The sequence below is a fragment of the Pituophis catenifer genome, unplaced genomic scaffold, assembly GCF_029215685.1.
Source record: "Pituophis catenifer annectens isolate HBS135680 unplaced genomic scaffold, rPitCat1.0.hap2 SCAF_12, whole genome shotgun sequence".
In the NCBI taxonomy this organism is placed as follows: domain Eukaryota; kingdom Metazoa; phylum Chordata; class Lepidosauria; order Squamata; family Colubridae; genus Pituophis; species Pituophis catenifer.
Window position 1 is genome coordinate 24,514,004 of NW_027256892.1, and position 15,389 is coordinate 24,529,392.

General features: G+C 49.9%; 1 protein-coding gene across 2 annotated transcripts in view; it reads left to right on the forward strand.

The window, feature by feature from the left end:
• The first annotated feature begins 6,924 nt into the window (after positions 1-6,924).
• MCAM (melanoma cell adhesion molecule) overlaps positions 6,925-15,389 on the forward strand; it is a 34,763-nt gene continuing 26,298 nt past the window's right edge. For both annotated transcript variants that reach the window (XM_070952515.1, XM_070952516.1), the window contains exon 1: positions 6,925-7,001. In XM_070952515.1, the coding sequence (XP_070808616.1) occupies positions 6,932-7,001 (70 nt within the window). In that variant the 5' untranslated portion in view covers positions 6,925-6,931. The remainder of the gene's footprint in view (positions 7,002-15,389) is intronic.

Below are 15,389 nucleotides of genomic sequence, written 5' to 3' on the forward strand. Positions count from 1 at the left end.
TTTTCAGACCCCATTTTTCAAATTGTCAGCGTCCTCTTTGTCCCTTTTTCTTCTCTGCAGCTGCCCCATCAGAGGTCAAGAGAAAGAAGCCAACAGGAGCTGAAGGAAGAAAGCAAAAGGCTTGTTTCTCAAAGGGAAAAAAAAATAGAAGCGGAGATTCTAGACAAAATATGGAAGAAATATTACAGATTCTCCCAGGCATTAATGATCTGGCTACTGGGGGAAGCACATCTGTTTTAAATCTCTCAGTGGCGATCCTGCTGTAGATGTTAGTCTTGGAGAAGGGTTGAGTTGAAGGAGAGCAACGGTTTCCTTCTCGGTTAGCTTCTCTTTTCAAATTCGCTCTTGAGTTGGAAGGAAGAATGGTGCTTAGAAACACCCAGGGATTCCATCTTACATCTCTTTTTGAAAGAAGAAGAAGAAGAAGAAGAAGAAGAAGAAGGAGAAGAAGAAGAAGAAGAAGAAGAAGAAGAAGAAGAAGAAGAAGAAGAAGAAGAAGAAGAAGAAGAAGAAGAGGAGGAGGAGGAGGAGGAGGAGGAGGAGGAGGAGGAGGAGGAGGGGGAGGGGGAGGGGGAGGGGGAGGGGGAGGGGGGAGGGGGAGGGGGAGGGAGGAGGAGGAGGAGGAGGAGGAGGAGAAGGAGAAGAGGAAGAGGAAGAAGAAGAGGAAGAGGAAGAAGAAGAGAAGGAGGAGGAGGAGGAAGAAGAAGAAGAGGAGGAGGAAGAAGAGGAAGGAGAAGGAGAAGAAAGAAAGAGCCCCAAAATCTGGGTGGGCGTGGCCACCTTGATGTCACTCACTTCCACCAGTCACATGACCCCCCCCCCCTTAGCCACGCCTACCCAGCCGGTCATTAGAGCAGAGAACCAGTTGTTAAAAAACACCGGGAACCACAAAATCCTTTTGATCTCTCTCTCTCTCCCCCTCTCTCCCACCCCCTCCCTCTCTCTCTGTATCTCTCTGTCTCTGTCTCTCTCCCCCTCCCTCTGTATCTCTCTATGTCTTTCTCTCTCCCTCTGTATCTCTCTGTCTCTCTCTCCCCCTCTCTCTGTATCTCTCTATGTCTCTCTCTCTCTCTCCCCCTCTCTCTGTATCTCTGTCTCTCTCCCCCTCTCTCTGTATCTCTCTATGTCTCTCTCTCTCCCCCTCTCTGTATCTCTGTCTCTCTCTCCCCCTCTCTCTGTATCTCTGTCTCTCTCTCCCCCTCTCTCTGTATCTTTCTGTCTCTCTCTCTCTCTTCTCCTATCTCTATATCTCTCTGTCTCTGCCCTGGCCTCTTCTCCATCCCCTGCCGTTGCCCTTACCTTCTCAGGCCAGGCGAGGAATGATTGGGAGGGGAGTGCGAGGGGCAGGGCCAGCCAGTGGTGGGATCACCTGACAGGGAGCCACAGCAGAAGGCCCAAAGAGCCACATGCGGCTCCGGAGCCACAGGTTGCTGACCCCTGTTCTAAACAAAGCACAACAGCAAGTAAGAAAGGAAGCTTAACCAAGCTGAGCAGAGAAAAGTCAGAAGAATACAATGCTTGGAGTCAGAAGTGCCCGTTGGGATTCCATGCGCAGCAGCTGGCCAAACCCATTGTTGGCCTTGGGGGGGGGGGTTTGTTTCTGAAAAAGTTGGCAAGCGACGGTGGTGACGGCAGGGGAGGGTGAGGAAGGATGCAAGGAAATCCTTGCAACCTTCCAAGCCAGCTGCAGAAAAGGTGAGGTCAGACTTTCTCAGGGGGTGCTGAAGATAGAACGGAAAGGGGGAAGGAGACCTTGGATGGAAGAGGAGGAGGAACCAAGAAAAATGGACCAGGATTCAGGTGGAAATGTGGCCTTCCGGATTTTAAAACAGGAGTCGGAGCAGTCCAATTTCCTACCATTTTGTACCCCAACTTCTACTTTTTAAAGAGATTAACAGAGTTGGAAGGAACCTTGTAGGTCAGTGATGGCTAACCTTTTTGTTGCTAAAAGCGGGGGGAGCGCGTGGGGAGTGCGGGATGATCGCGCCTGCACGTACCCACACCCATAATTCAATGCCCCCCCACACCCCCCCCCTTGCATGCACACGCGACCCCCCCACCCAGTGCTCCGCCCGCTTTTGACACACGACGGCCAAAAGGTTACCGAAGGGCCCAGTAGGCCCGTTTTTTCGCCCTCTCCAGGCTCCAGAGGTTTTTTTGGATGCTGGGGAGGATGAAAATCTAATTTTTTTTACTACCGGTTCTGTGGGCGTGGTGTGGCTTGGTGGGCGTGGCTTGGTGGGCATGGCGGGGAAAGATACTGCAAAATCCCCATTCCCTCCCCACTCCTGGGGGAAGGATATTGCAAAATCTCAGATGCCAGAGGTGGTATTTGCCGGTTCTCCGAACAACTCAAAATTCCCACTACCGGTTCGTCAGAACCTGCTGAATAGCCCCCATGGATCCGGCTCTCGGGGGCCTTGAGTTTGACACCCCTAGTCTAGATCAACAATGGTCCTTCAACTCCTGTGTGTTGAAGTCCACACATCTTAAAGTTGTTAGGGTTGGGAAACTTTGGTCTCGAGGCTGTTCCTTGATGGAACTTTTGATCCGGAGGTTCCACAAGGCAAGGTGAAACCGTTTCGAGATGCGATACCTTATTAAAAACAGGTGGTGCTTTGATTGGTATCATGTTTTCCCGAAAATAAGACCCTGTCTTATTTATTTTTTTGAACCCCGAAATAAGCGCTTGGCCTTATTTTCAGGGAGGTCTTATTATTTTGGGGCTCCTCTTGCCGTTTTACCTGATTTCCAGCTCTGCGTTTAAATATTTTCTGGGAGGGCTTATTTTCAGAGGGGGAGGCTTATTTTAGCGCATGCGCTCAAAAGCCCGATTGGGCTTATTATCAGGGGAGGTCTTATTTTTGGGGAAACAGGGTTATCGTCCAATGGTGAAATCCAATTTTTTTTTATTACCGGTTCTGTGGGCGTGGCTTGGTGGGCGTGGTGTGGCTTGGTGGGCGTGGCAAGGGAAGGGAAGGATACCACAAAATCCCCATTCCCTCCCCACTCCGGTGGGAAGGATACTGCAAAATCTCCATTCCGACCCCACTCTGGAGCTAGCCACAGGTGGTATTTGCCGGTTCTCTGAACCACTCAAAATTTCCGCTACCAGTTCTCCAGAACCTGCTGGGTTTTACCCCTGATATCATCCCGGTTCTTATCTTGCAGGCGATTCTGGGATCTGACCCAGCAGGACATTCCCGACGAATCCTTAAATGCTCAACAGGGTCAAAAGGTGCTGCTTTCAGTGTCTTAGGAACCTTTGACGGTGCTTCACGCCTCCCACCTGTCGCTTAGCCGCTTGAATGGGTGCAAATAAATGAGAGGTTAAAGCCAGTCAGAGGCTTATTTGTCTCCGGTTAACCAACTGGGAAAACAGGCCCCGGAGTAGATAACAATGTTTATGGATCCTGGTATTTTCCTGCTCAGCAGAAATGTGTGTTTTAACACAAACAAACCTGTTCGGGGGAACTGAAGGGGAGAAAGAAGGCAACAGGGGACACGGTAAGTGCTGGCAAAATTGATTAATTTTGCAAAGAGCAGGTTGCTGTTCACAGAGAAATATTCCATGCTTGTTTATTAACGCCAAGTTGGATCGTGTGTATTAGAAATCCACGGCAGATTGTCTGCAGTATGACAGAGTGGATCTTTCTTTCTTTCTTCCTTCCTTTCTTCCTTCCTTTCTTTCCTTTCTTTTTCTTTCTTTCTTTCTTTCTTTCTTTCTTTTCTTTCTTTTCTTTCTTTCTTTCAAAAAAGTTTTTATTTTTGTTTCCCATAAACATATTTACACGTACGGTCATTTATCCACCATTTTTCATTCATCTTATCATTTAACTTTTATTCTTAATTCTTCGGGGCTGCTCTTTTACCATTTACCCTTCTTTATTTTGCCACAACCTTCCTTCTTCTATCTCTTCCTACTTTCTTCGTTCGTCCTCTCCTTCTCTTTCCTACTTCCCCTTCCCTTCCCCCACTCCTCTCTTCTCCCCCCCACCTTCTAACCTTCTCTCCTACTCCTCTTTCCCCTCCCTTTTCTTCCTCTCCCCTTTCTTGTCTCTCTCTCTCCCTCTTCTCCCGAGAGCAGGGGTCTGCAACCTTAAATACTCAAAGAGCCATTTGGACCCGTTTCCCACAGAAAAGAAAACACTGGGAGCCACAAAACCTGAGTGGGCGTGGCCAACTCGATGTCACTTACTTCCACCAGTCACATGACCCCCTAGCCATGCCTACTCATTAGCTGGTCATTAGGGCAGAGAACCAGTTGTTAAAAAACACCGGGAACCACAAAATCCTTTTGACATCTCTCTCTTTCCCCTCCCTCCCTCCTTCCTTCCCTCTCTCTGTATCTCTCTGTCTCTCTCTCTCCCCCTCTCTCTGTATCTCTCTTGTCTCTCTGTCTCTCTCTCTCTCCCTCTCTCTCTGTATCTCTCTCTCTCTCTCTCTCTCTCTCTGTATCTCCCTGTCTCTGCCCTGGCTGCTTCTCCATCCCCCACTGTCGCCCTTACCTTCTCAGGCCAGGTGAGGAATGACTGGGAGGGGAGGGCGAGGGGTGCGGCCAGCCAGTGGTGGGATCACCTGACAGGGAGCCACAGCAGAGGGCCCAAAGAGCCACATGTGGCTCCCGAGCCGCAGGTTGCTGATCCCTGCCCTAGAGTGAATGTTGCAAAGACCCATTTCCTTGCAAGGTAGAGCGAGGTCCCTTTCTCTGCTGCTGCTGCTGGAGAAGGAACAGGACGGCGTCTGGCTTAACGTGCATGTGCTAGCAAGCCCTTCGGTCACGGAGGCTGAAGCACGAATGCGCCGAGCAACCTTCCCTCTGAATCTTCCCCTCTGCTGTGAACTCTTCCATTTCTTTTCTGGTTTTTTTTTTTCTTTTTCTTGAGAATCTGTTTGGGGAGTGGAGTAGCGCATACCTGAATGCCATGTGTTTGTACTAATCCTGGAAGTGCTGGAAAAAAACCCTCCACTGAACTGGAGAAAAACACCAGTCCAGACAGTGCAAGGAAAGGCCGCAACAGTTGCATAAAACTCTGCTCCCGGGCATAGTTTTTTTCCAGTTTTCGTTGGAAAACGTGAGCGTCTGCCACGCAAAATCCCTTCCGCTCTTCCCTTGTCAACAAGGCCCACCAACTGCACTGGCTGCCATCTGCTTAATCACCTATTGGGTGGAATCAGGTTACAAGGGACCCGGTCCTCGTTTAGCAGCCACCGTCAGGACGGTCGTGAAGTGAAGCAGCTGCTAAGTGAAACCGTAATTGTGCTCCTGATTCACCTCTGTCTGTCTGTCTCTCTCTAACATCCATCACTACATAATCTTTCTCTCTCACTCTCTCTCATCTCTCATCTATCTAGCTATCTACCTATCTATCTATCATCTATACATAATCTCTCTCTCATTTATCTATATCTATATCTATCTATCACTACATAATCTCTCTCATCTCTCTCTCATCTATCTATCATCTATCACTACATAATCTCTCTCTCCTCTCTGTCCTCTCTCTCATCTATCTATCTATCTATCTATCTATCTATCTATCTATCTATACATAATCTCTCTCTCATTTATCTATATCTATCTATATCTATCTATCACTACATAATCTCTCTCATCTCTCTCTCTCATCTATCATCTATCACTACATAATCTCTCTCTCCTCTCTGTCCTCTCTCTCATCTATCTATCTATCTATCTATCTATCTATCTATCTATCTATCTATCTATCTATCATCTATACATAATATCTCTCTCATTTATCTATATCTATCTATATCTATCACTGCATAATCTCTCTCATATCTCTTTCTCATCTATCTATCATCTATATCTATCATCTATCTATCTATCATCTATCTATCTATCTATCATCTACCTCTATCATCTATCTCTCTATCATCTATCTCTCTATCATCTATCACTACATAATTTCTCTCTCATCTCTCTCTCATCTCTCTCTCATCTCTCTATCTATCATCTATCTATCTATCTATCATCTATCACTACATAATCTCTCATCACATTTAAGTATCACCGATCTCACTCTCGGAGGGATTGTACAAGTCCGTGACTTACGGCCATTTGCTTAGTGACGGGATTCAAACGGCATTGAAACGTGTGACTTACTACCAGTCCTCGCACCTATGACCACTGCAGCATTCCCCACAGTCACACGACCAAAATTTGGACCCTTGGCAAAAATTGGGCATCTTGCTTGCCTTGCGGGCAGCTGAGAAACTCCCCGCACTCCGGCCCCCCGAACAAAGGAGATTAAAAGGATGATGCAGAGCCCTTAGAGTGCCAGGTGAAAGGGGCACGTTTTTGGTGGCACATGCTGAAATCTAAGAGGTGGGGGGTAGGGGCAGAACCATGCCCCTTTGATACAGCCTATTTTGGATTTTCAGTTTTGAGGGGAGGTCCACTCAGTGGGGCAGGATGTAGCAAAGGGGGGTCCCCCGGGGATGTGAGGTCACCCGTGGCTCTGGGACTGCTGGTTCCCCACAAGCAGAGTTTTTTTTGGAGAGGGTCCCCTGCTTTCACCCCACCCAGACCCAGAGCCTGGACTGGCTCCGTTGAGACCCCCGAGGCTCCCTCGCCTTTCCTGTCCCAGATGTGGAATCGCGGCTTTTCTCTTTGTCTGGGAAAAAAGAAAAAAGCGAACCGGGGCTCCGCTGCACGCATCTGCCAGGGAAACCGGCCAGATGTGTCCGCATCTGCAAGCCGGCACCTGGGAAACCCTCCGGCTCGCCTGCTGGGATCCGCCTGCTTTTCCGCGCTGGTGCAGCCCACCCTCGTGTGGGGGGGGATATGGGGGCAGTCCGGGGTGCCCCCCTCGGAGCGGCCCCTCCCCTCGGCCGTGACGTCAGCCGCCGGGCTCCAGCTCCCCGGCTCCTTGGCCGCAGTCGGAGTCCGGGCACGGTGCGGGCGACCATGGGCTGCGGACGGCTGAGATCCCTGGCGCTGCTGGGCTGCCTCCTGCTCGCCAGCTCCTGCGGCAGAGGTGAGTCGTGGGGGGAGCCTCGGGCTGGACGGGAGGCTCTCGCCCCCAGACCCAAAGCACGGTCGAAAACCTCTTGCAGCTACTCCGGGGTTGCAACCAGCTTGGGTTGCCCGGCGCAGCGCGCGTCTGGAGCTCTCCAAACCCCGGCGCGGCTTCTTTCCCCCGGTTTTGAGTGGGGGGCGTCTCCCGGAGCCCCTCCAGTTCCAAGCGAGCCCGGGAAGGTCCCTGCATGGTCAGGAGGTGCCCAACCCTGGAGGTACCTGCACGGGAAGGGGGTGCCCGGCTTGCCCGCTTGTGCCAGCCCGGGGATCGTTTTTGGCTAGGCAAGGGCGCGCGAGTCCCACCCGGTGCCGGAGAAGCGAAGGCGCCTTTCGCGCTCTCGGGCTAGCACCGTTGGAGTACACACCCACCTTTCTCCTTCCCTCCGCCTCTACTCTACTCTACTCCACTCTACTCTACTCCAGGGTGCAGCAGCTGCTACTACAAGCGCTTTGCAACTAGTGAAGGGAAAGGGGGCGGGGTGCGCGGAGGTGGGGAGGAAAAAAAAGGGAAGGCACAAAAGCACCGGAGTTGGGGAGCCCAGGGCGTTGGGAAACGAGGTGGTGAAGGGGGGGGGATCCTTCAAAACGCAGCCCCTGCAAGACCCCCCGTCCGTCCCCCTCTGCTCCCTCCCCCCCTTTGATTTACGACCCCGAGTTGGCCATGCATTCAAAGAGGCACCGCCTGTTCTGGTGGGGGAAATGCGGTGGGCGGGCGAGGGAGAAAGGGATCGGGTTCCTCGCCCACCCACCCACCCTCCCCGGGTATTAGGAAGGGGATTCCCTAGGACGACCCCCTGGGCTCGCCCCCACCCCACGTTTCCCAGGCGCGGAGACCGAAGGGGAGGGGGCGGCGGCGGCGGCAGAAGGCGGGTCCGTCTTTGCTGCAGTCTCGTTTGTGGGGAGGGGGGGTGGGATTTTTGCAAAGCCTGCTCAGGGCAAGCCCTTCGGGACCCCTCCCACAAAATAGGTTTGCTGTTGCCACGGCCGTCTCGCAACTGGCTTGAGGAGTCCTGCCCATTGAGCAAGGAACCAGGCTGCCCGGGCACTCGCTTCCAACCGCGTTGAGCCCAAGGCGGCGGCGGCGGCGACCGACCCAGCCCTTATTCCTTTTTTTGGGTGGGTGGGGGGAATGCAGCGTCCTCTCCAGGGCTTCATGAGGCTCAAACCCCCCCTCCCCACGCCCCCTTTGCTCGTTGCAAATGCGGTTTGCCTCGGAAAGGGTGGAGCTCAGCCAGGCACCAGCTGCTCCGCAGGAAAAAAAGATCTGGAGGGTGTGGAAGCCCCCTCCCCAGCTTCATCGGCTCTGCAACCTTTGTTCCACCTTGCCCGCAAAGAAGCTGAGCTAAACCCCCTTTATTGTCCCCGAGAGGCAGAATGGAGAAGAGAGTGGGGGGGGGGTTCCTCCCCCAGCGGGACAAGTCCAGAGCTGGCTTGGTATTGTGGCTGGTGCCAAGCGATCGTCCCCCACCCCGGGACAGGTGGCTCTTCGGCTTCCTATCTTCCCCAGACCCCTCCCTGCCCACAGAGAGCAGGGCACTGAGGGAGGGGATTCCGGGCACATGCCACCCACCCGCCCACTTTGCATGCCTGAGCTGCCTCGCTAGGCTGGTGGCACATTTTTTTTGACATTCGATGCCCGCGTCTTGGGTGGCTGGTGTTTCTCCAAGGCTGAGGTTCCTTCTTTTCCAAACCCAGAAAAATGCCAGCAATCTATCTCCTTCCCTCCCTCCCTCCTCCGTCTGCCTGTCCATCCTTAATTCAAGATGGCAGAAATCTCAAATATCCAAGGGCGTGGTGCCCGGGGCTCAAAACACGAGATCCGTAGGGCGGTAAGATTTTAAAACGAGAAGGAGACCTCATTGAGCCCTTCGCAACTCAGCCCAGCCTTTTCCCCTGGCACAAGCCTTTGCAAGATTCGCTGGCATCTCCTTTACCTTTCCAGCTGCTGGGTCAGTCCCTGGTCAGGGAACATGTGGATTTTTCTTCTTCTTTTTTCTTTTCCTATCCCAGTTACTGTAGTCTGAAAAGATTTGTGATGGGGAAGAGGTTTTCATCAAGCAAACAACGTATGGAAATGAACAAGGGCCCGTGTTTTTGCTAGTTTTGCTTATTTCTCAGGGAAGTATTTCTAACCAGGGGGAATGGTGCCAAAAATTTCCAGGGCTGCGCTCGGCCTGGGAACAAGCTGTCCGTTAAAATATGTAAAACTTTTTCAAGGAGGAAAGGAAGGGATGGCGTGTGCTTCGAATCGGGCGATGGGAAAAGAGGGACTCCCATCCTGCAGGCAGCTTTGCTTTGCAAATCTTGCGGTTCTTATAATTAGCAAGCATGGAAAGGGGGAAGTGGGGGAAAGGAAGGTGCTGTCTGGAACCTTATTCCTTCCTAAATGTTCTTAGAAAATAAAAAAAATTGAGGGTGACTGCAGCCCTGTGCTTTGTTCTTCGCTCAGAAGGTAAAAGACAAAGGAAAAAAAAAAAACTCAGGTGATGGAAAACGTATTCGGGATTGAATATCCAACTTGCTTTCTGCGGTGAAACCATATTTTGTGTCCGGCCACGCCCTTCCTAACGCCCCATTTGGGAGACTCCTTACACTGCAGGACGACTTTGGACTTGTATTTATGCAACTTGGAATAAGAGCGGTTTGCGATAATCAAATCAATTCCTAGGGCAAATCTCATCAAATCCTAACATCAGATGCATAAATGCTCTTTGGCATCCTTTCTCCAGGGACTGCGTTCAAGATCAAAAATCTTTTTTAAAAAAGGGTTTGGTTTTAAGCTGTTTTCCTAAATGTTAGGCATTGAAGGCAGGATGTGGCTGTTCTTAAGGGGAAGAGGTGAACCCATCGGTGAAAAATCAGTGGGGGTTTTGCCCTTTCTGGATCTTATGTGACGGGAAACACTCAGCATCTCTATTGGGTTCATTCCAGCAAGATAGATCCCTTCTATCTTCTGATACCTTTTGAGTAGTCTTCAAGGGCAGCCCCACATAGAGCACATGGCAGTAGTCGGTGTTTGTAAGGGTGGGAGTGAGTGGAGTAATTGTCTCCTGGTCCATTGGCTCACACGTATTTCCAGGATCTTCTATCATGGATCATTAGGCCTTGTAGAAACTTCTGCCTCTGGGATGGTGTTTCTCAACTTGCCAATTTTCAGACACACGGACTTCAACTCCCAGAATTCCTCAGTCGCTGATGGGAATTCTGGGAGGTGAAGTCCACGTGGCATGGCTGACTGGGGAATTCTGGGAGGTGAAGTCCACGTGGCATGGCTGACTGGGGAATTCTGGGAGGTGAAGTCCACCCAACCTACATTCTGTTGATGAGATATCTCATCCTAGCCCACCTTATGTTCTTCTTTCGGGAAATCATTTTGGGGACTATGCCATGTATCTGAGCATGGCCTTACCATCTGGGACACCGGGCAAAGTTCCCACTAGGAATTTGGTCCTTTTTTTTCAGGAGGCAACTGGACTTCTTTGTTTTTCTCTGAAGACATTTCGCTTCTCATCCAAGAAGCTTCTTCAGCTCTGACTGGATGGTGGGGACATACCAAACCTTGGAGATGGAACCCTTGTTGTTCCATCTTTCAATTTCTTTCTGGGTTGGGTGTCCCAGTCTCTGTCTTCAGGTGCCTACCTGTCTTGGCAACAGAGTGTTTAATGTTGTTTTAGAAGGTGTCCGGACATCGAAAGAATTAACTGAATGGCTCAACAGAAACATAGCAAAGAGGCCACTGTTATTAGCTTCTCTTTGGAGGTCTGGGTAGTGTCAATTAAGTTTGGCAGATGAGGCCAGGTCTAAAGAATGGCTAGTCTAGTGAAGAGAAGGACCAGGGGAGACAGGATAGCAGTCTTCCAATATTTGAGGGGCTGCCACAGAGAGGAGGAAGGGGGTCAAGCTATTCTCTAAAGGCCGGAAAAGGAATAATGGATGGAAACTGAACAAGGAGAGATTCAACCTGGAAATGAGGAGGAATTTTCTGACAGTGAGAACAGTCAACCGATGGAATAGAAGTTGCCTTCGGAAGTTGTGGGAGCTTCATTACTGGAAGCTTTCAAGAAGAGACTGGACTGCCATCTTTCAGACATGGTGTAGGGTCTCCTACTTGGGTGGGGGGTTGGACTAGATGACCTACAAGGTCCCTTCCAACTCTGTTAATCTGAATCTAAATAAGTTTATCAAAGGCCTGGAGGCTAAAACATATGATGAACGGTTGCAGGAACTGGGCATGGCTGGTCTGGTGAAGAGAAGGACCAGGGGAGACAGGAGAGCATCTTCCAATATTTGAGGGGCTGCCATAGAGAGGAGGAAGGAGGTCAAGCTATTTTCCAAAGCACCAGAATGCCAGATAAGAAATAATGGATGGAAACTGACCAAGGAGAGATTCAGCCTAGAAATAAGGAGAAATTTTCTGACAGTGAGAATAATCAACCGATGGTACAGAAGTTGCCTTTGGAAGTTGTGGGAGCTTCATCGCTGGAAGCTTTCAAGGAGAGACTGGACTGCCATTTGTCAGAAATGGGGTAGGTTCTGCTTGGGGGGGGGGGGGGTTGGACTAGATGACCTACAAGGTCCCTTCCAACTCTGTTGATCTGTTCACCACCACAGCTTCTCTGCTCACTTCTCACAATCTTGGAAATAACCGGTTCTGAGACTGACTCACTTCTTCGGTTGGTGGTTTCCGTTGAACGGAAGTAGGGGAGCCCAGCAAAGATCATCGGATGACAATTTTGGAGGAGATCCAGGGGGCTTGATCTGAAATTCCGTGTCTTGCTTCGAATTCCCCACTTGTTGCTATCACCTTTGTGGTGTGTTTGTGGGGGCGGGGAGAGAAGAGAGTATTTGAAAGTATTTCAAAAACTCCTCTCATCCAGGAGAGGCAGGAGAGTGAAAGTTGGAGAAGGAAGAACTTCAAATATAAATAGTCGCTTAGTGACCTTTGGAAGGTGGAAAAAAGGGAGCTACAACCCGGTTCTGAAGTTCTGATGTTTTTTGAGGGGGGGTCCCCGCTCCCCCTCACCGTGGTCCCAGGATTGAACTTCTGGCCCTCAGCAACACAACCACAGTTACAGTCGTTTGCAACACCGGGCAGTCACGTGATTGTGTTTTACGACCGTTTTGCTGAAAACTGGAAGTTACTTCCAATGTGGGACCAAACCGTGCTTAATGACCACTGTGTTTGTTGAACGACCACCCTATTCGCTTAATGACCGCCATAAAAAAAAAAAAGCATAACATCAGGTCGGGATTTATGGCCGTCGCAACATACGACCATAATGGCCAGGCTCCGTTACGGTTGTGTGTGTGTCGAAGGACTACCAGGTAGTCCTCGTCTTACAACAGTTCATTTAGTGACCATTCAAAGTTACGACAGTGCTGAGAAAAGTGACTTGCCTTGTTCACTTAACAACTGTGGCAAGAAAAGTCGGAAAACAGGGCAAAACTCACTGAACAGATGTTTCACTTAACGACATAAATTTTGGGCTCCATTGTGGTCCTAAGTCAAGGACTAACTGTACCTGTAATGTAATTCCATGCCCAATAGTCATTGAATGGATCAAATTCCAGAGAATTTGGAGAGAGTGCCTACCACAGCCCTTCCTTCTCCTGCCTTTTTTTGTTTCTCCCACGTCTTGTAGCAATCTTTGCCTGCAAGAAGAGTGATTTGTTTTCTCTAGGAAATAAAGCCTTCACGTTGCTGCATTCTGTCCTCACCCTTTGGCATTCGCCTTCCTATACTGGTAGTCCTCGACTTAACAACAGCTCATTTAGTGACCGTTTGGAGTTACAACAGCATTGAACAAAGTGACTTAAGACCGTTTTTCACACTGTAGCATCCCCAGGGTCACGTGATCAAACGTCAGTTGCTGGGCACTTGGTTCATACTTATGTCGGTTGCCGTGTCCTGGGGGGGGGGGGTCATGTGATCCCCTTTTGTGACCTTTTGACCAGCCTAGTTGGTGGGAAAGCCAGATTCGCTTAACAACCGGGTTATTAATTTATCAACTGCACGAATTCGCTTAACAAGGGTGGCAAGAAAAGTTGTAAAACGGAGCAAAACTCACTGAACGAATGTCTCACTGAACCACAGAAAAGTTGGGGTCAGTCATGGCCCTAAGTCGAGGACTACCTCTTTTGTACTGGTCCTTAAGCCAAGAGATTTCAATAACCCTGCATCCCTTCCGCCTCGTTCCCTCCCCTGTCTGAACCTGTAAGGTCCCCGCGAGAGCTCCCCACAATTTGCAACTCACAGCGTAACAGCCACACCGAACTGAACCCAACGAGCAGCCCTCGATTAACAAAAATATCTGCCTTGTATTCTATCCGCTTAATCAGGTCCGTTGGGAGAAAAGCCAAGCCTTTCCTTCTAGGGAGAATTCCTCTCTCCCAGCAAACTTTCTTGCCTTGTCTTTTTTTATCCTCTCCAGATGCTATTTTTTCACCCTTCTGGCATGTCCGCAATTTCTCTCTCCCCCCCCCACCCCCCCCATCCCAGTAGCCTGGCCTTGTCCCCATCCTCTCCTTATTGACAGGCAATTAATTCTCGGATTAATTTCCCTCTCCCCCAACTGGACTTTCCCCTCCTCTGGTCCCTTCCTTCCCGCAGGCAGGAAGGACCCCCTCTCTGCCCAGCTTAAGACCCTCCGTCTCAACCACTCTTTTTCTCCCTGGCCTGCCAGGATGGCTCAGAGAGCGGCTGGTGCTCCAGTGGGTTTGGCTGCTTGCGAAGTTTGCATCTGGACCATTCCAAAATAGGCTAAATATGGTGAACTGGAGTCCCGGGAAACCTGCCCCGGAGTGAGTCAGGCATTGTGCTTCTCTTATGGCCCCCCCAATCCTCATTCTGTGCATTGCATCACAGAATGACGTTTGCTTGGGGAAGAGTGAAGTGGGGGGTCCTGAGCTGGCTTTGCCATCAGATGCTGTGGTCTTTTGTTTCTCATGTTCCCTGGGAGTGTGCCTAGGTACCCTGGCCAGAGGTGGTAGAAACGAGGATCTAAATTTTGCACGTTTGGGGGGGGGGGAACCTAGAAATGTTTCGTTGAGATGTTTTTCAGAAAAAGCAAAGCAGAGTTGGCATATTTGAGAATCGCAACCCATTTTAACATACGTGGTGGTTATGCCCTGAAATGAAAAAATATTGGAAGAAAATACATAGGTGGGTACAGGAATTAACAGGACATCAGATAGAGTCCACCCCGGAACTATTTCTCCTAGGGATAGTTAAAAGGAAATATGACAAAAAAAAAATAATATATATTATTTTACATATAATAACCGCAGCAGGCAGTGGTGAAATCCATTTTTTTTTTACTACCGGTTCTGTGGGCGTGGCTTGATGGCGTGGTGTGGCTTGGTGGGCGTGGCTTGGTGGGCATTGCAGAGGAAGGATACTGCAAAATCTCCATTCCCACCCCACTCCAGGGGAAGGATACTGCAAAATCTCCATTCCCTCCCCGTTCCTGGGGGAAGGATACTGCAAAATCCCCATTCCCACCCGACTCCAGGAGAAGGATACTGCAAAATCCCCATTCCCTCCCCATTCCTGGGGGAAGGATACTGCAAAATCTCCATTCCCACCCCACTCCCGGTGAAGGATATTGCAAAATCCTCATTCCCTCCCCATTCCTGGGGGAAGGATACTGCAAAATCTCCATTCCCACCCCACTCCAGGGGAAGGATATTGCAAAATCTCCATTCCCACCCCACTCCAGGGGAAGGATACTGCAAAACTCCATTCCCACCCCACTCCAGAGGAAGGATACTGCAAAACTCCATTCCCACCCCACTCCAGAGGAAGGATACTGCAAAACTCCATTCCCACCCCACTCCAGAGGAAGGATACTATAAATCCCCATTTCCTCCCCACTCCTGGGGGAAGGATATTTTAAAAGCTCCATTCCCACCCCACTCTGGGGCCAGCCAGAGGTGGTATTTGCCGGTTCTCCAAACTACTCAAAATTTCCACTACCGGTTTTCCAGAACCTGTCAGAACCTGCTGGATTTCACCCCGGCAGCAGGGCAATGTTGGAGGAAATACAAACATACCTTCCGAAGGTTTAGTAACTTGAAAAAATATTTGATTGTGCTGAAATGGACAAATTAACCACTGAACTGAAAGGACAAATAGATTGGAAATACTACGCAACCTGGGAGAAGGGGTACAACTGGATTGAGAACAGAAAAAAAGGAAAAAGAAATAGACAACATAAAAGTAGAATTAAAATGTATAGTAAAAACTATAGAGTGTATTTGAGTTGGAATGTTATAGTATGTAAATGGTCGCGGTTATGCATAAGATATTGAGTAAGATTTGTTTATTTGTAAAAACGCAATAAAAATA